Here is an 18,884-nt window from a genome sequence, read left to right on the forward strand (position 1 = left end):
TAAAAGTGTTTTAAATCTTTGGCCAATCTGAGGGCTTGCCTTCTCCACTCTTTTGAGTAACTTTTCTTCCGACCAACTTTGTTCCGAACTCTTGGCATAGACTTAACCACGAACTACTCTGAACTGTGTGATCCTCTGCAAAGAATCTGAAGCATTAACTTTGGCCCAGGCCTAATGATTTGAATCCTCATTGTAGTGAGCCTTTTCTAGATTTCCCTGCCTACTTACTTGTTGGTGCTGCTTGATTTTGAATAACCTTGTCTTTCCCTCCCTTTTTAAATTGCTGAGGTGCCATTTCGCTCACACTTCATTTTGAGCTTAACTTGTCCAGAATTCATTGGGTGGTGTGTAGTGTATTAAGATTGTGATTTTCTGCTTCTTTACTTAGTGAACTGTTTTACAAAAGATTGTGTAAATAAATGCATATTCTTTTACTCAGAAACCTTGAGTCAGTGTTTATTTGAACCATAGTAATTGCTGCCCTTTGTGTAACTTCTGATACTGCTCACTTTATTCTTGAGATAGGTCTGGCTGCGCAGCCATCGCTACCACTTTACTGTGTAGTACAGACTTGTGCCAAAGGTGAATTTATACTGTCACTTGTGGTCTTAATTGTGTGTGGTGTTCCCAAAGGGTACTGCATGTGATTCTGCCTAACAGCACGCCAGTGCTCTAAGGCTATCCAAGGGGAAAACGCCAGACATTTCATCCTAAGGGCCCTCAGCCTAACATCAGGCTACTCACTGGGACTGCCCATGTTGCAGATGCAAGTGATGAGTAAGCAATGCCCCTCTCTTATGCAGGCAATAGGGACATCAGGGGTCCATGAGTAAATCAGCCCATCGCAGTCAAGTTCCTCCGACTCTCAAAACTGCTTGGAAGAGCAAGAGCCATCTTTGTCAGCCATAGAAAGCAAAAGTAAGCCTTCATGGAAGGATTATAGTTTCCTCCCCAACATTGGGAACCAGCAGTGCCCCAAAGACCACCAGTCTATTGGGCCCCATTATTGCCATCTAGGGTTAATCATTTTGGGCCAGTTCCTCCACTCGTTACTTCATCACAGGGGGTCAGGGTCCATCCGAATCTCGAACCTGCTGCCATTCCCAAGAGCATCCAGCAGCATCCATTGAGAATTTGTTTTTCTACAAATTTCTAAAGCTGATCGGGGAATCGGGCATATTTCATGAGACTAATCCAGGACGTGCAGGCGCCCATGCCAGCGCCTGCAACACTATAGCCTCCGCTGCCCAATTAACGTAGTCTCGTCAGGCCCCCTTCTATTGTGGGCCCTGCAGACAACCCTCCTCTCCAGGTCTCCCGGGTTCAACATCTTGACTTCCTTCCCAACCATTTGCCCAGATAGAGGATAATGACCCTAATGATGAGGCGCAAGTTGGTGCACCTTGCCCGGGGCAGTCCCTGACTCGTTGGGAGGGCTCATGGAATGTACGGTTATACCCATTTCTGAATCCCATTCACTGGAGGAAGAGGCATTATCTGCTGTGTTGGTGTCAAAAGATTCCCTCTGATCTGAAATCTACATCCGAAGCATAAGAGATCTGGGAGAAGTCGCAGTATGTCCAGCCTGTCGAGTGTAAATTAGACATTAGGTATCGGCCATTTCCAGGTAAGAAACTCTGCCAGGTCTCAATACCCCAGGCTCAGCACCCTGTACTCCCCACTTCTACATTATGTAACAAGGCTGTGGCTTAGTCATCCACCAGTTGCTCTTCAAAGAAGGAAGAGAAGATCCTAGATGATTTTGGTAGAAAAGGCTCCCAAATTGCTGTGTTACATCTCTGGCAAGCAAATGCGGACAGTATTGAAGCGGAATTAAACACCAGAGCTTGGTTTGAGGGAAATCCCACATGCCCAAGAAACGGAGGAGTCCAGAAATGTGATAGATTGCTTCTTTATTAATTCTACATCTTCCAAATGCACCCTCAGTTTATTACAGGCCGGCAGTGAGGATTTAAACTACTGTGACCTCACAACCAAAAGTTACATTCCTGGGCTCGTGGCGAAATGAGATTGGGTGAACAGTATAGGCAGAATTACAGCCTAGAGGGGACAAATAATCGGATTGGTCTGGCCAGATGCGGTAGCACCGCCTAGCACCACCCCCAGGAGGTCAGTGCAAGCCTTGTCAGTTTAGGAAATTTACCAGCATGTGAACAGAAATGATAAATGGGACGGATGACCTCAGAGCACCGCCTGTTTCTCACTAATGCTACCACTCCTCTTACTTCTGAAGCCCAGAGCAAGGACATTGCAGTCTCCATCTTCACGCTGTGTTACATTTTCTCACATCGTTCTTCAGTTTGTAATGTGCTTGGTGAAGGAGGCGTTCCCCAGGGAGGAGCCAAGAGATGCAGATTTTAAGTTTGAAGAAAAGGACACTGGTTAGGGAGAAAACCGCAGTATTCTTTACAGGGGATGTGTGCTTAGAAGTGATGGAGCAGATGAGCACACGGGGTGCAGTGGCTCATCCCCCTCAGCACCCCCTCACTATTTCGAGGGGAGAACATTTAAATGCCCGGATGTTGTATTTAATCATGGCAAGCCAGATCCCATACAACACCAGCAAAGGATTACACACAACCCTGCTCGCACTTCCAGGGGTCGTCAACCAATGAGAGCCGCAGAACATTAAACATAGTCCGACAGGAGTTTCAGTGCCTAAAAGCATTGGCACATGCAAAGTCCAATAATATGCAGCATATAGTCATTTTGCTCCTACTTCGGGGCATGCACAGCTCCTCGGCAACAGCAGGCTGGCAGACGTGAGCGAGAGGGTCAAATGGTGCATCGCCAGAAGCTGCAAGTTGCCATGACAACGCCATACACTGCTCCCAAACTCCCCTTTCATCTTTTTTTTTGCATTTACAGCCCACATGTTTTAGCGATTAGGTGGCTTATGCCAGCAAAGCGCCAAAACCAACAAGTCAGCTCAAAAAAGTCAAATGTGTTGGAGTGACGCACAGCTCTCAACTTTTATGTTGTCAAAGCACCCGATTTCATTTTTGGCGGGTGAGGGTAAAATGTAACGTGTGGGCGTGCAGGGTGTTTAGCGGGTGAGTCTTCTAATTATGCAGTGGGTGACATTAGGGGAAAACATCTCTAGGAACCATTGGGGATATCTGTGGGGGGGTCATCCCAAAGCTAACCCGAGCCATACAGGTGAGAGAAATGTGGATACAAATCCTATTGCAATGGCACTATAGCCTAGAGAGGTTTCATGTAATGTTCCTGCAAGTATCAGGTCAATGCTGGAGGGGATGCAAGCAAGTGGGGAATTGTAAACATATATGGTGGGATTGCCCGGTATTGCAGATATTCTGGGATGGTGTGAAAACCCAAATGCTAGGGATGTTTCAGGGGATGGGACAGGTGGGGGCAAAGGTATGGTTGTGCGGCATGTGGGACCCCAAGGGGAATGGTCTGAAAGAAATACAGAAACGGGGGTTCATGATCATATTAATAGCCGCCTGGTTGTAAGGAATTGGCAGCTGGAAGGGGGCCTTTTTGGCCAGGTCCGTGATGTGAGGAGAGAAGGCGAGGGTAGAGGGCCCGGGAGGGCGGCCAGCGTGAGAGAGGCTGCGGTAAGCTAGTCACACAGGCTGGCAGGAGGCCAATGGACAAAAGGCAGTTCAAAATGTCAAATATGTTGGAGCGACGCACAGCTCTCAACCTTTATGATGTGAAAACACCCGATTTCGTTTTTGGTGGGTGAGGGTCCATTGAAGCGTATGGGCGTGTAGGGGGCTCAGCGGGTGAGTGATCTAATTACACAGCAGTGACACCCGCCAAAGTGTGTGAGTTGAGACATATGGTGACGCAGCAAAAAATGACCTGCCCTCTCCAAAAGCGTTAAGTCACCAACATGTGAGGTAGGAGGGGCTGGGGGACGGATCCCTGGCAGTGGGGCGGGGTGGACCTCATACCCTCATGTGCTGTGCAGGGGTGTTGCTAGGTCTAGAAAAGATCCGGGGCTACTCGGGGCTAGCTACAGCCTTTTGGTTGTAGCCCCTGAGCTTCTATCTGGGGCTGAAACCAAAAGAGGGGGGGGGCTATAACCCCCGCCCCAGCCACACCTCTGCTTTCCATCTTAAAGGTGTATTGCAGTGTACAATGGCTTGGGTCCCCAGGCCTAGCATTCCAAGAGTGTGGAGGATGGGGACATACATGTCCCATTAAACATAGTGCTGATGCTTTCCATATATAGCAGGGAGCGGGTTCTTAGTTTTGGGCTTGCTTGAAAACAACGCCTGCAAATGAATTGGTTCATCGTGGCTTAGAATTCGTATATGATATGATAGATAATTCCTACCGCTCTTAATACCCAGAGGTTTCTAAGCGCGGACCCGGGCACGAGCCTGTGGTGCTCTCTGACGCCTTTCTTCCAAGGCGAGCATGTTGCCCCTGAGCTATCCTCCCGAGACGTGTGTCTATCTTGTTACAATCAGTTGCAGATGCTTACAAATAATTTCACACTGGTGTCAGTAAATTCTCACGCGTGTTTCATGCAGCAAAACTGCCACGATAGCTCGGTAGGGGGGGGGCAGATTGCATAAAGATGATTAGCTAAAGCGCTTCGACGCGCTGCACACGTGGCGTGCAGTTTGTATTAGCACCAATTCATTTTGGCGATCGCCACAATCAAAAATATAAAGACCCAATATTAATATTAGTGTAGTCCGCCACATCCACCGCCATGACGAAATAACATAAGTGCACTCCTCAGGGACGTCATTTCACCCAAATGCCAGGAGACCCTTGGCCTCTGATGACATCAAAGGAAGTGATGTCATTTGACCCCCCTCGGACCCTACCCCCAAGTGACATCACAGGAAGTGTTGCCACACAACCTTGCCACCGTGCATGCTTGCAAGTGATTCAGACATCATAAAGCAAGTAGTTGGCACTAAGAGGCTACTTGCATGGATGCCCATTGCCAGGCCTTTCAGGTTGCAAGTTCTTTGGCAGCGATACAGAAAAACTCAGCAATCAAAAGATGACCTCACTGTTAATTGTGAGCCCATAAATTACTGCATTTGTCCCGTTTATGAAATACTGAAAAATTATACATTTACAGTGCGCATTAAACTTGTTCAAATACTTCTCAAAACCAATGGCTTTAAAAAACATATTTGAAAAAAGCCAAGTTGTATTTTATAACGTACAGCCACATTCTGGGCAACTCTCCATCCTTTGGGCCCTGACAGACTATTTGTCAGTTAAACTCCCCTTGTCACGTATCCCTGCAAAAGAAGTCCTCCATGTGACCTTTCTATGCTCTGAAGGCGGCTTATGGTTTAAAGTTGAAGCTTCTAGTTTATAAAAAAGAAAAATTCCTATATATTTGTGTTCATTTTTAATACTGGGGTTGCAGGCGGGCGGCCGCAGAGGCCGCAGTTGCGACCTCTGGCGACCCCTAAATGACGTCCCTGGTGCCACTCCTAGACGCTGCCTGTGGCAGAAGGTTCCATGCACGTGACGCATGCATGACAGATGCCTGCCTTCACGAGATGGCATGAGGCACCCGCACGCCTGCCATTGGCCCTCTGAGGCTGCACCCCCATTCACTCACCGTCGGATGTGATGGTGCGGGGGTCCACGGGCGAGCCCCCGATAGTGTTGTTGGCGGCTTCTGCTGCGTTCCCCAGGGCGTCGGCAATTTCTTGATCTGTGTGGGCAGGGCCATGGAAGGTAACCAGGGTGTCTGTTATCACTGAGCCTCGTCTGAGGAAAGAAAAGGTGAAGCGTGACTTCTCGGCTAAGCCCACCCTAGCTTGCGGGAGGGCCACATCAAAAAAGCAGTGCTCATGCTTACATTTGCAGAATGCTTCTACGTTATCACAGTGAAATAAAGGACTTCCTGCTCATCTAATTCATTGCAATTAATTCCATTCTTTTTCTCGAATTGTGATGTTATGGGGGGAGCTCCCCCATGCACCCCTCTTCTCCCTTCACTGCCAGCTCTACCCTCAGCCGCTTACCACCCCCCGTATATCGCCTAAACCTACATGACCTCTAGAAAATGACTTCCCCGCGAAGTAATTCAAAGAAATGACACCAAAGGAAGGTACTTCGCAGTCATTTACTTAGTTAAAAGAATGGGATAGCGTGATGGCCATTTTGGCGAAGCTACTGCGGCTGTGGGAGCTGTGTGTGTGGGGGGGGGGGGAGGTGCCGAATGTTGCTTTAAAGACATTCTCCTGCAATCATGTGCTTCGTGCATGAATGTGTTTAGCACTTTTGTGCTGCATTGCATTTTCATATTGTTGTTACATGTTACCCCCATGGTACAGTTATGTTTGTTCCACTTTTGTGCTGCACTACCGTGTGTTTAACGAATATTATAAAGCTTCCAGAACCAGTGCTTTTGTGTTTTAAAGCGTGATTATTCACAGAAGCCAGCTTGGTTTGGTAGTGGCCAGCTGGCAATTCCATCATTTAAAAATGTGTGTGCCTCGGCTCCATGAGAATGCTTCTGTTCAATGTGTGTTTGTGTGTGACACCTTTCAGCTACATAATCCATCCCTGCATTGTGTTATTAGGCACTATTCTTGCTGTGTGAGGCTTCCTTCTATCTTACAGCGTTCAAAGTCTATTTTATATCCCCGAAGAATATTTTCACTTACAGAACAGTATTTTTGTAAAATTGTGTAATTGTTTCTATCAAGTTTTACAAAGCTGCTGGAGAAGAGGGCTGTGGGTACATTGCTTTTATGAAGTGTATTGTCAGTGGACTGAACTGAACAAGCTTTTCTAAGGTACACAAACTATTACACACAGCACTGAGGACCATGAATTAGAGTGACCAACTTCATTCTCACCACTGCCCAGCCACACAACTCTCTCCACTCAACTCTCTTTGATGCTTCTCTGGTGGAAATATAAGATGGTTTACAGTGGAAAGCAGCCGTGTCAAACCCACCCAACGGGTATTCATTGGCATGCAAGCAGGGCCTGGCTCATTTCTGCAGCTACGTGATTGGTCACGAATAAGCCTGCATGCCATCTGTCTGACATGATGCAGTGAAAGCACTGGTGATATCCTTCAATGGCAAATGCACAGTACAAATGATTGGCAAAGCCAATAGATCTGGCTTTGCAAATGGAGATAGTGATCAATGTAAGGCTTTGGCTTAGAAGTGTCGCAAAGCAATACCTAGCAGTGACTGAAACGAACACTTTAAGTATAAGAAGACGAGGGATGGCATAGTTGGATGGGCGCATCGATTATAATTGGTCTTTCATAACACACTTAATACCCAGAGTTGTCTTAGCACGGACCTGGGTATCGAACCTGTGTTGCTGCGCGTCGGCTTGCTTCCAAGGCGAGCGCATTGCCCCAGAGCTATCCTCCCGAGACTATGCCAGTGTTTTGCCCATGTCTTCATGCCCTCCACACCCATGCCGTGCAGGCATTGGAGATCCAGAACAGACTGGCCCGGTCATACTGTATTTCAGATTCAGCGATTACAAGTATCTTAGAGGCGGACAGAATTGAATTCAAGCAACAAATCGTTCTGATGGCCTTTTACCTTAATCTAGCTCATGCAAATGAGCTTTAGAAGTTTTACCAGTTGCGTCTGCTGGTGCGGAAATCTGCCTTTTATAGCTACTATGTACATGGTTCATTGCTTAGCCATTTCTAATAGCTTTTAGTGGTGACCAAACATGCCTAAGTGGAGGCAGCATGTTGGTGCCATGCCAGCTAAGGAGGCATGTTTCAGTGATACATGGGTTTGGCACGTCCCTGATCTCGCTACACAGGAATTCACAGTGCACAGAGACTTCTTTGCATCACTCAACTGTTTCAAAATCCAAAATGTTACCATTGCATTTTGTAGAAGAAGACATGGAGCCTTATAGGTTATGCTGTCCCTTGCTCTAAATAGCTTTGTCCGTCTCATGCACTCTTACGTCCCATCCCGTTACCCCCATACCTTTGGGAGTCCGTCCTAGAAGAACGGGGCCGCAGTGCTTTGGTACATCACAAAAGCAAATTTCCCCTTAAGAAATGTGAGTTGCACAGTAGGCTCCACAGCTAGCCCTGCTGACTCCTCCTACCGCAAATGGCGGATATCCATGTGCGTTGCTTGGAGAATTTCGGCCTCAGCTATTCACGGGTGTCTTGTTCCTCCGCTCCACTCTTCCCACCAGCCTCTTTGTAGGAGACTTAAGCAGTGGCGAGAAGTGTTCTGTGTCTCATCGCCCAGATACATTAAGGAGCTTGTCCCTTCACAATCATCGACGCAGGTAAGTCAGGAAGCCGGCGCAAGTGGGAGTGACGCAGGTCCTGTTGCAGTTAGCCACCAGGTCGCCGGAGTCCGCTCCAAGGCCATGCCTGCTTCTACCGGTTGAAATAGCAAGGTACTTTCAAGAACTGTGATCAGAGGAGTCACCGAGGCCATTGAGTCTTCTACCGGTGGTGACGCAGAGGGCCCCTCTGGGTTTATTACCATGTCTTACAGATACAAGGTGACGCCTCAGCGCCTTAAGCCTACCAAAGGGCCCGACGGTCTGCGACCTTCTAGACGTTTCTCTGGGGGCTTACTTCCTGGGGTATGCCACAAGGACCTGCAAGGGTCCCAAAAAAAAGAAGAGCTCTCATTGAGCGCAGCGCCCTGTATCTCTAGATTGTCTCACAGAGCAGCTTCCACGAATATTATGACCTGTGAGGCACATTCACAACCGTCTCGAGGTGTGATGCAGTTTAAGGAACAACAACAAGCCCCCTTCAAAATGGCAGGCTAAGGAGCTTCGGAATGCAGACCTCCTTCAGTCTCGGTGTTCCGAGCAGCAGAAGAGATACGAGAGATCTCTTCACCAAATTCTGCTCCCACCCACAAGGACGAATTTGTATGGGTCTAATGGTCACCAATGACAACTTGGTCGACTGCGTACTCAATGCCATCATCTTCTCTCAGGTTCCGGGTGCCTCCTCCGGTCAACAGCCAGTTGGACACCAACAGCCTCAACGTCTTCGGCCTCGCCTGAAGATAGATTCTTTTAAAAGTTCCAGAGAATCATGCACTCAGACCCTACGAAGAGTTATTTTAGGAATTTAAGGAGAGAAGTCGTCCCCCAGGCCATTCCAACTCTGCAGGTTCCTCCGGCCCCGTTGAAACCCTCTACTCCAACACCTACTGCAGACTCGTGCTCATCAAGCAACCCAGTTGCTATCGCTCTGGTTTTGGAATCAGACCAAACTACTCTTACTAATCCGGGCATTACTCAGGGCACCGTCCCGCTAGCTACGGATTCTGTTAAGGCTCTGCCTGCACACACTCAACGGGGCACCGACGACGATGAGAGCGAGGAAGAGATCTAGGGCATTTCATAACAGGACGGCTGTGGTTCAAAACGTTCTGGGTTTTCCCCTTGCAGAGAAAAAAGCGTGGAGCTCTGTGTTTTAGCAGGAGTTCTGTCAGCTAATAAAAACGTCTAAACTGGAATTCATTTGCAGAAGGATGTACTGGCTGGGGCCACTAACTTGTATTCTGTGCCCAAAGTCAGCAAAAAGATTGAGGCTCGATATTGGGAGCTGTACTCCGAGACTGCAAGTCTGTCAGCAGTTCCACAACAACAGTCTTCGTTGGTGGGACCGTCGGCTACAATTTTTGCAAAAACTCCTCAAACTATGTCTTTCGGCACACAAAGTTCTAATCCCCTCTCTAGAGAAGATAAGTTGATGGAATCTTACGGCAAAAAGGTTTATGCTAATTCGTCCCTTCATTTAAGACAGGCAAACTGAGATGCGCTCCTGTCAGCTGCTAACCATCCGTTGTGGTTAGAGATCGCCGATTTTCAGCAATACTTGCCTCAAGAGAGAATAGTGGCTTTCCAGTTTGGCTGAAGCCCAATTGATTGCTCAAGATTTGCAAGAATCTGCAGCTCACCAAATTGGTAAACCCGCAAGAGCCATCAGCATATGCGTAGAATTGAGGCGAACAGCTTGGGTGAGGGTACACACTTTCACATAGATGTACAGGACAACATCTTGGATTTAGCCTTTGAGGTTAATGACTTATTCCATCCGTCCACGGATGATGAGCTAAACAAGAAGAAAGATTCCGACCTGACAGCAAAACCACTTACAGTGCTCACTAGAGGGCCTCAGAAGGCTTTTCAAGCATTCAGACAGGGCTGGTCTGATTTCAAAGTTAAAAGCTTCAGTGTGTTTCGTGGCTACCAAGAAAGAAAGCGCAGACAGCTTGATGGATCATCCAGTTTTCAGAGGAGAAAGCAGCAGAGAACTGCAAATAGAGGATTTTTTTCTCCTTCCACTACCGCATCCTCAGATGCCAAGAAACAATGAGATACCCTTCCGGATTCACTCGTCTCCAGTACGAGGCAGAATCTCAAACTTCCTCCTGGTTTAGCGTACCATCTGACAGGATTTATGGACTGTATTGGTAGTCTCCAGGGGGGACCAGTTACCCATCCCCCTTTCCCACCTATCATTGAAATAGGTTCGGCCACTTCAACCTTATGGCTATCGTTTCCTGGTACGGACATGGTTAACGGAGCGAGCGCTCCTGTCGTCACCAGCACAGACAGCCAATAGGAGGTGTGCAGCGTTCTCGCATGCACAAGGAAATGTGCTTGGCAGTCCGCCGGCAGGAGAAATTAAAGTTGGCCGTACTCCATTCAAGAGAGGGCCCCTGGAATGGCCTTCCTGACCCCCATAAGCATGACATCCCGAAAAGCCAGAAATGCAAGATGCCAGTCACTGTTTGGCCAGCCCCCAGGGGGGCCAGTGACATCCACATATGCAAACAAATAGTCTCCTAGGCAACCATTCAAACCTTATCCAGCTGACGTCTTCCTGGATACAGGTGCCACACTGGACCTGATAGACTGATGACAACTATCCAGCTGTGCTGACGTCATTAGAGACACCGTGACATAGTAACGCTAGCCACGAAGCAAACTCGCATCCCTGCACGAAGTTACACAGACACAAACGTGCACACACTAAGAACATGCTTACACAGTTCTATACATAGAGGACAGATGCATATACATACTGTCAAAAGCCTTTGTTACTTTCTCTCATTAGCCAAACGCAGGAACGCAGAAACGCAAGCAAAGCAAGAGATGCAGAGCAAGCGTGCAGCCGCTTATTGCAACTAACCATATGGAACTACAGGAACCTGGAGGAACCAAGTAGCACTAACCCATAAGGACACTAATACAATATAGATATGTAGAAATGATATCATAAACATAGTAGAATTACATGAAGCCACAGGCCTCGGAATATGGGACCAAGGAAAACAGATTTTGCAGCACACTGTCTGTTACGAAAGATTTCCATTTATGTGTAATTATCCCTCCAGTTGTGAACCCCCGAACTTTCTGCTTTTGTCTGACCATCCTAGCCTGACGTTTACCAGTGGAGCACAGCCTTCTGCTATCCTCGGGGCTTTTGCTCATCTTGTTAAGGGGAAACTGACAGGCCCTTCAGAAAGTCAGTACTGAGAGACTTAGTTTCCCTTAGTCTTTCACTTTGTTGCCATTCCTTGGCAACATTTTATCAGTGCACAATGAACCTTCCAGTACAGTGTGCTGGGGTCTCTTGTTCATTTTGTAAGGCCTTAGACACCCTCAAAGGGTTGTTGGTGAAGGTACTAGTGTGCCCAGGATAGAGCTGGTGGCAGCTGTTACTTTTAAAGCAATTTTGACTCTTTTCAATGGCCCAAAACGCGATTACTGCATTTGGCCCAGGACAGTGGCCGGTGCCTAAAATGGCCATGCCACGAAGTATTTTGTTCTGTCCTTTGGCCACTTTGTCCCGGGAAATTCCTTATTTGGTCACGCAGATCCCCGCGCAAACCAAAGCTTTTGCGGGCTTCTGCCTGCCTTGTGTGTGTGTGTGCCCAGGATGTGGGCTGGAGCTGTCTAGTTCCAATACACATCCTGGGTGCCAGGATGTCTGGTGTGCTGGGATGACTGGGATCACCGTGGTTCGTGATTGGTCCACTCCTGGAATGGTTGAATGTGAGCAGATCTCCTATTGGTTTCTCTTCGTTTTGGCGCGAAGGAGAAGGCACTCTAAACCTGTTCCAGGTCAATCTTCTGAGTTCACACCAAACTTAGTAAAGGAGCCAAGTATCTTGAACCGAAGAAACAGATTTTGGAACCGCTGGTGACCCACTAGAAGTTTTGGCACCCTGACCCCGCTATTGTCTTGACAGAGCCCCTGTTTCTCATAGATCATAGAAGGCCTGCTATGGTGCTTCGACCCGTTGGAGTAGTGAGACTAATTACTCTCGGCTCCTCCTGCTTAACCTGTAAACGAGCATCTTCGAAAGTGTTCCTGGACTGCCCAGTGAACTGACCAGCTCGTACGGGACCTTTTCTTTGGACTCGCCACTGTCTCGTGTTTTGAATTGAGACTTTGGGAACAGTAAACTCTTGGTAGAAGGCACTCTCCAGCCGAGTTTCGTACACCTAGCATTCCTAGGTCTGGAATTAGGAGGGTCCACCTGAAACCAAGCATGCACGGTACCCGTGTCGCCTCGCTGTGGTGAAGAGATTTGTGGGTGCCTTGCTGCTGTGCCCTCCTGTGCCCTAAGACGAGCTGCAGTGGAACTGGCCCGATCCCTTCCCCAGAAGGGAGAAAAGGCCACTGTCCTGCCATGGACTAAGGTCCCGGAACGCATCACCTGAAAACCAGAGAGACACACAACTGCAGGGCTCGAATTGGCGAGCGAACTGTACTTGACTGGCGAAGTTTGTTCCAAACTGCATCGAGGGTCGGTGAGTACTTGCAACACTTACTGGTGGTCCCTGGTGCATCTATAGACTTTTGTGCACGATTGTCCCCCAAGGGCCACTCACCTTTGCAAGGATAGTCTGAACTACCATCCTATTCCGGATTCCTGGAAATAGCTCTGCACCCTTGTGGAGACCCTCCTCTAATAGTGGAACTCTATTCTTCATCGCCTTACGCCCTTTCCTGAGCCACTACAGCTCCTTGAAGAGACCCGTTTTGTACGTTAACACACGATCGAACGCTGCTATGCTAAACATACTTTTGAGCACAAGGCGCCACACTTTGTAGGGATTGGACTGTCCATTAGTTAGGGTTGAGTTGCTGAAGAAATGCATAAAGTATATTAGCAATGTCTGACCCCCTTCTGTTACAGTTTGTGGGTGCATTCTTGCTTGACTATTACTTTAGGACAACAGTTACTGTGTATATGTTCCCTAGTATATGGTTGTGTTAGTATTGTTAATATTGCTGTGGTTTCATCTTGTGTTTGACTTATAAGGCCTCTAATAGATGTATATGCATTTTTGATAAATACCCCTGACTGAGAGCAATTTGTGGTGTTGTTTACTGTGTGTGCTCATTGTGGACTTTCAATCACCCTCACCCCTCCTGAGACCTAGTCCTGACCGCCGCCAACACTACCTTGATTGGTCTGGCTTGTCCAGAAGGTTACCCTGTTCCAAGAAACTAGGCTGGCGTCTGAACCTCTGCCCACCAGGTCAGAGTTCAGAAATCCATCTCAACACTGTCCACGGCTGGTGTTCGCAGCCAAGGTCAGAGATGAGCAGAACATTCCTAAATTCCAGAGACAAGGAGCCACCTGCAAAATAGCAGAATAAATCCTCACTAATTGCAGACCAGAAAGCTCAATTTTGCTCTCTTCACCCACGTCGTCCGGCCGAGTGGAAAAATGTCCATTCACTCGTGGTGGGAAGAGGAGCAGTTCCCAGCGAAGTAGACACAAAATGATACATGTGTTTTTTTACAAAGTTGCAACCTGCTGGCTCTCTCTAAGGCAAAGTGGTTATACCTGTAGCAACAATAGGGACACATAGTCTTTCTCATCACCTTGAGAAGGTACACAGAGCGCTGAGAACAGAGCTGGGTCGCAAGCCTGGCTAGCCTGGTCCAGCCAATCAGGGAACACAAATCCAGGGGTGGATGGCCAATAATATAGTTTTTATTGTAATATATCGACCAACAGCACCAGGAAATTGTTCAAAATCTTAAAAGATCTGGAAAAATCCCACTTGAAGTCGGACTTGTTCTCCCACCACAACGGACGACTGTTCCAACATCCAGCAAGCTTTCATTGATAAAATGACAGGGGCACATGCAAAAATTGCTGCAGACCCTGCTTCGGCTACATCTCCTAAGAATATTGTTGCACCCCTGAGTGAGTCCCAACTTTTAGCTTTCCTACTATCTCAGTACAGGTCATGGTGGAAGTTCTTATGAAAATCTACCCCACATCCTGTAATGGTGATACTTTGGCTGCTAAAATCATTCTGAACAATGTTAGTACCTTTGCACTGTTTCTCACACATTTCACCAATGTCGTCTTCCGTCATGGAGCCATCCCGGATAATGTCAAGAATGTTGTAGTCACGCCACTTCTAAAAAAGGCGGGTCTAGATCCGATATTTTGAAACAACTATAGACCCATCACATTATGTCCCGTTTCTTTTGAAGGTTGTAGTTCGGGTGGCTACTATGCAACTGTAAAAACATCTGGACAAGGCTAATATTTTACATCCGAGACAGTCTGGATTTAGAGAACATCATGGTATGGAGAGTGCATTAGTTGACCTCCAAACCCAGATGTTGGAGTAAGGCAGGCTTGTTGTTGCTGCTCAATTTATCAGCAGCTTTTGACCTCCTGGACCATAGGAAACTATTGACTACCATATCCTCTTTGGGCCAATGCTCGCCATCAGCTGTTGAGTGGATGAGGTCTTTTCTGTCTGGTAGAATGTTGAGAATGTGTTGTGGACAGGCATCTTCTGCTCAAAAGACATCCAACTGTGGACAATCTTATATCTGTAGAATTGTCCAAGTTTTGACTTTTAACTCCTTCAATAACATTCACTGGCTTGTGGCAATACTTGCTCCAACCTTCCCCATATCGACAACTCATATATGAGGTGTGCAAATTCTGTCTTTCTTTTCTGTTTGGTTGGTATTTAAAATGCCTTCTTAATGGGTCCCATGCCTGTCGGTATGCCCCAGGTTTCCCAACATCTCTGAGCAGACTCCCCGGTTTCCGGCAACGCCACCGACCTATGGCATGTAGCTGCGGTAAAGCGTTCACCTCGGGATGGCGTTCCCCTCTCTGCAGAGCTCTTCTGCAGGCTCAGTGTTTGTCCACCGGTAAGCCTGCTGCTTCTGGATGACACCACGTTTCTGGCAGCTTGGCTGTTGCTGCCTGTTCCCCAGCCATCTTCTCACTAAGCCTGCGGTGCTCTCTGTGGCCTTGTGCCACTCCGGTAAGCACTGCCTGCAAGCTGCAGTCTGTGAACGTCTGCTCTCGCTGGCACGGTCCATTCCTGTGCCTATCCTGTGGTTCTGCTTCCTTCTGCCGTGCGGCTTCTCTCTGATATGCAAATGCGGTCACCATTTTTAAATGTCCTGCACAGATGGATCTCATTACAATAACTAGACTGCATGTTCCACTTAGTGCTTCTCTTGATCCTCCTTCCTCGTCTCAGTACTTGCCGCTTTATGGGAGTTGGAGTCCACAAGGTTTGTAGGACTTCTATGGTAGTTTTGTTTGGGATTTTCGTCTGAGACAGGAGGTGTTATGCACATATGAGGTATGAACGGTATTTAACTCAGGATGATAGTATGCTATCAGGATCCCAGGTGTCACAGGGTTTTCTTAATGGGGGGCCGGGGAAGAATACCGTGCCACTCCCAGTGGAGTCCTCACCCTCTCCCGATATCTGTCCCCTCATAATACCACCCCTATGGTCAGGATCAGGTAGCGGCTGCCGTCCCCTGGCCATGTGAGAGGAGACCACTACCGGGGAATCAGTGATGACTCCATAGGATTCATCACAATGTCCAACGTCCCACAGGTACTGACGCTGTTACCCTTGAAAACAGAAGGTAATACGGAGAAAGGGAATACCGGAAGGTCAAGAGTGACTCCTTATAAATGAAACAAAACTCGTCCCAGTACTAATGCGAAAAGACGTGGAAATAATGTGATGAATCAGAACTTTTTTGAAGAGATCAGGAGAAACCCAAAAACCCCTAAGTGGGAGAGAAACAAAGTTGGAAACTTGTTACCTTGGGAAAAGGGAAAAGCCCAACCCATAACCCGAGGATGAGAAGGAGAGCAAACTAGACAAATACACTTAGGGAATAAAGACCTGTGACCTCAGGAAAATAAGCCTCATACATGAAACACGACTCTGGGAAGAGGTGGATTATAATGGGAAGTTGAACAACAAAAATATTCGAGAGAACAATATACCAGAGGGGCTCGAACCATAGAAGAGAAAAAGAAGGAACCTAAACAGAACTAAGACAATTTCTAAGAAAGAGGGAGGGCAACATACCAGTCCCCTAAAAGAACTGCAGAACTTAATCCAGAGGATAACCAGAGATTATTTACGAATGGCCTACTGATTGAGACAGTAGAATCAAGGAAACCCTGAGACAAAACACAGTCATCAGGAGACGGGAGTCCTTCTCCTAGCCTTAGCTAGTTTTTTTCTTAAACTTGTTTTTTATTGGCATTTTCGTAGAAAAAACAACAACAAAACTTGTAACGGATTCCCCAACTCCCCCCCTTCCTCCCCACTCCCCAACCCAAGCTTCAAGAGTAATTCAGAGTAACCCCGCCTCTCCATGATTATCCAGTTCTCGCCCCTCCCCGCTGCCACTCCCCTTTCAATTGGGCTATACCAACTTGTCCTGCCCCATGCTTAGTCTGCCTCCTCGGAGGTGTCTATTATGCCCAAGAGTTGCATGCTCCGTGGACACCACCGCTGCCTTGTGCCATCCACCAGGAATGCGAGTACAGAATCCCAGTCCAACCTGACCCTCAGGTGATCTCCCTGTATTGAGTACGTGAGCCACTCCAGCACCACCAGGGACCACATCTTTGTCGCCCATTCGTGATCGTGCAGTGGCCCATCGCTTTACATCTGCGAGCTAGGACCATGGCAGCCGCCATCATCATTATTGCATAAAGCTTGATTGATGCTAGGGTCCCCCCAATCCCAGAATTGCCAGTCCTCTGTGTCCCCCATAATTGAGCCCCAAGATTTGTTTAAGTTTGCCCCAAATCCCCGCCCAGTATATCTCAAATTTTGGGCACTCCCACCAAATCTGCTCCCAAGTGCCCACTGTGACGCAATCTCTCCAGCAGAGGGGGGATACCCCAGGATACATTCTGTGAAGTTTGGAGGGGGTCATGTGCCACTGGGTGAGTAACTTCTCCCACATCTCCCTTATTTGAAGGGATCTTGTTAGCTTTAGTATCTGCTTCCACAACCACCCCCATTCATCGCATTCGATGACGGACCCCGTAGCTTGCCCCCAGTTCTTCATATAGGCTCGGTGTGGAGGACCCTCTCCTGCTTACATATGCTCATTCATGTCTGTGATCAAGTGCTTGTCCCCCGATTCCCTGCCGGGATATCTTTCAAAGGGGGTTTGTTCCCGGGTAGCGGCTTGCTTTAAGGTGGGATGGGTGAGCCAGTGTCTAAGCTGGCAGTATCGGTACCCTTCCCTTTCATCCAGCGCAAAGTCCATCTTACACTGTCCAAGAGCTTTACCTGCCCCCCCCTCGAACATGTCACGTACCATCCTACACCCCCCTTGACGTCAGTGCTGAAAAGCCGTCGTATTTTGCCCAGAAGTAAACTGCGGGTTATTGAATAGGGGGGTGAAGGGCGATGGATGCGGCGTTAGGTGGGCCCTCTACCCTCCCATCCCCTCCTGCGGCAATGTCTTCCTACAAGACGGCGACTGTCACCCCTATCCTCAAGAAACCTGCCCTAGATCCTAACTCACCGGACAACTTTTGTCGGATACTTGTAGATCTGTGCACTATGCCTGCAAGTAGGGGAACCCATGAGGTACTTGTACATCTATGCTCTGGGTATTTAAGTACCAGTAACTGCTGGGTACTTGTAGATGTATGCACTACATTAGTAACTACTAGAACCCGCTGGCTCCTTGTGCATTGTTGCACTATTCATGTAAGTACTAGAACCCACTGGGGACTTTCAGGTCTATGCACTATGCACATGCTACGGTCTTGTGCATCCATGTATCTACCAGAACCCCAGGGACTGGTTTTGGATCTGGGAACAGCATGAAACGTTTGAAGCCAGGACTCTTGCTCGCTAAAGTACCGCAACATCGAGAAAAAAAGTGAATACAAATAGTTGGCACGTTCTGCCGTATCATGACACAGGAAAGGTCATGCCAGTGCTTTCAATCCAGTCCCCTATATCATGTTATGTGGGTGCCATGTAGTTCACTAGCACGTGACATGATAGGTTATTTAGAACACGCTTAATACTGCAGAGGTTTCAAAGCGCGGCCCCGGGGATCGAACCTGTGCGGCTCTGTGTCGTTTTGCTTCCAAGGCGAGCACAGTGCCGCTGAGCTATCCTCCCTTATCAAACGATGATAGTATATGATGAAACGACCTATGAATTCTCAATGAGGTGCAACGAATGAAGATCGCAGTACATGCCTGCACATGCTTTGGGATGCCCCCCACTCCACTGCAGATGGGGCAATACCATATGCACATTATAACTGCCTGGTCGCATCCCTTCTGTACGAGGCCACAAGTAAATCCAGGCGTATTTCAGTCTCATTGGGCGTCATCATTGAGGGGTACCTGGGGTGTTTTTAGCACCCCAAGATCGGGAACCAATACTCGTTACACTCAGGGTGACATTTTAGACATGAAGAGAGCTGGCTTGTTGGTTTTGGATTAATCATAACCACTGGCATTACTCTGGACACCCCTGGGCCATTGCTTTTCAGTCCGCTACGCAGTTACTCTTTGGTGTTGCACAAAGAAGTAAAAACGCCACATAAGACGAACCGCTGTCTCATTTAG

The 18,884-nt window shown here is 47.9% G+C and overlaps 1 protein-coding gene across 1 annotated transcript in view; it reads right to left on the minus strand.

Annotated features, from left to right (window-relative positions):
- Positions 1-18,884, minus strand: part of LOC138563357 (pneumococcal serine-rich repeat protein-like) — a 186,764-nt gene that overhangs the window by 58,906 nt on the left and 108,974 nt on the right. The window contains exon 5 of the mRNA XM_069642840.1: positions 5,591-5,742. Within this exon, the coding sequence (XP_069498941.1) occupies positions 5,591-5,742 (152 nt within the window). The remainder of the gene's footprint in view (positions 1-5,590; positions 5,743-18,884) is intronic.

Source organism: Ambystoma mexicanum, chromosome 1q (assembly GCF_040938575.1).
Source record: "Ambystoma mexicanum isolate Mex_15411 chromosome 1q, UKY_AmexF1_1, whole genome shotgun sequence".
NCBI lineage: Eukaryota > Metazoa > Chordata > Amphibia > Caudata > Ambystomatidae > Ambystoma > Ambystoma mexicanum.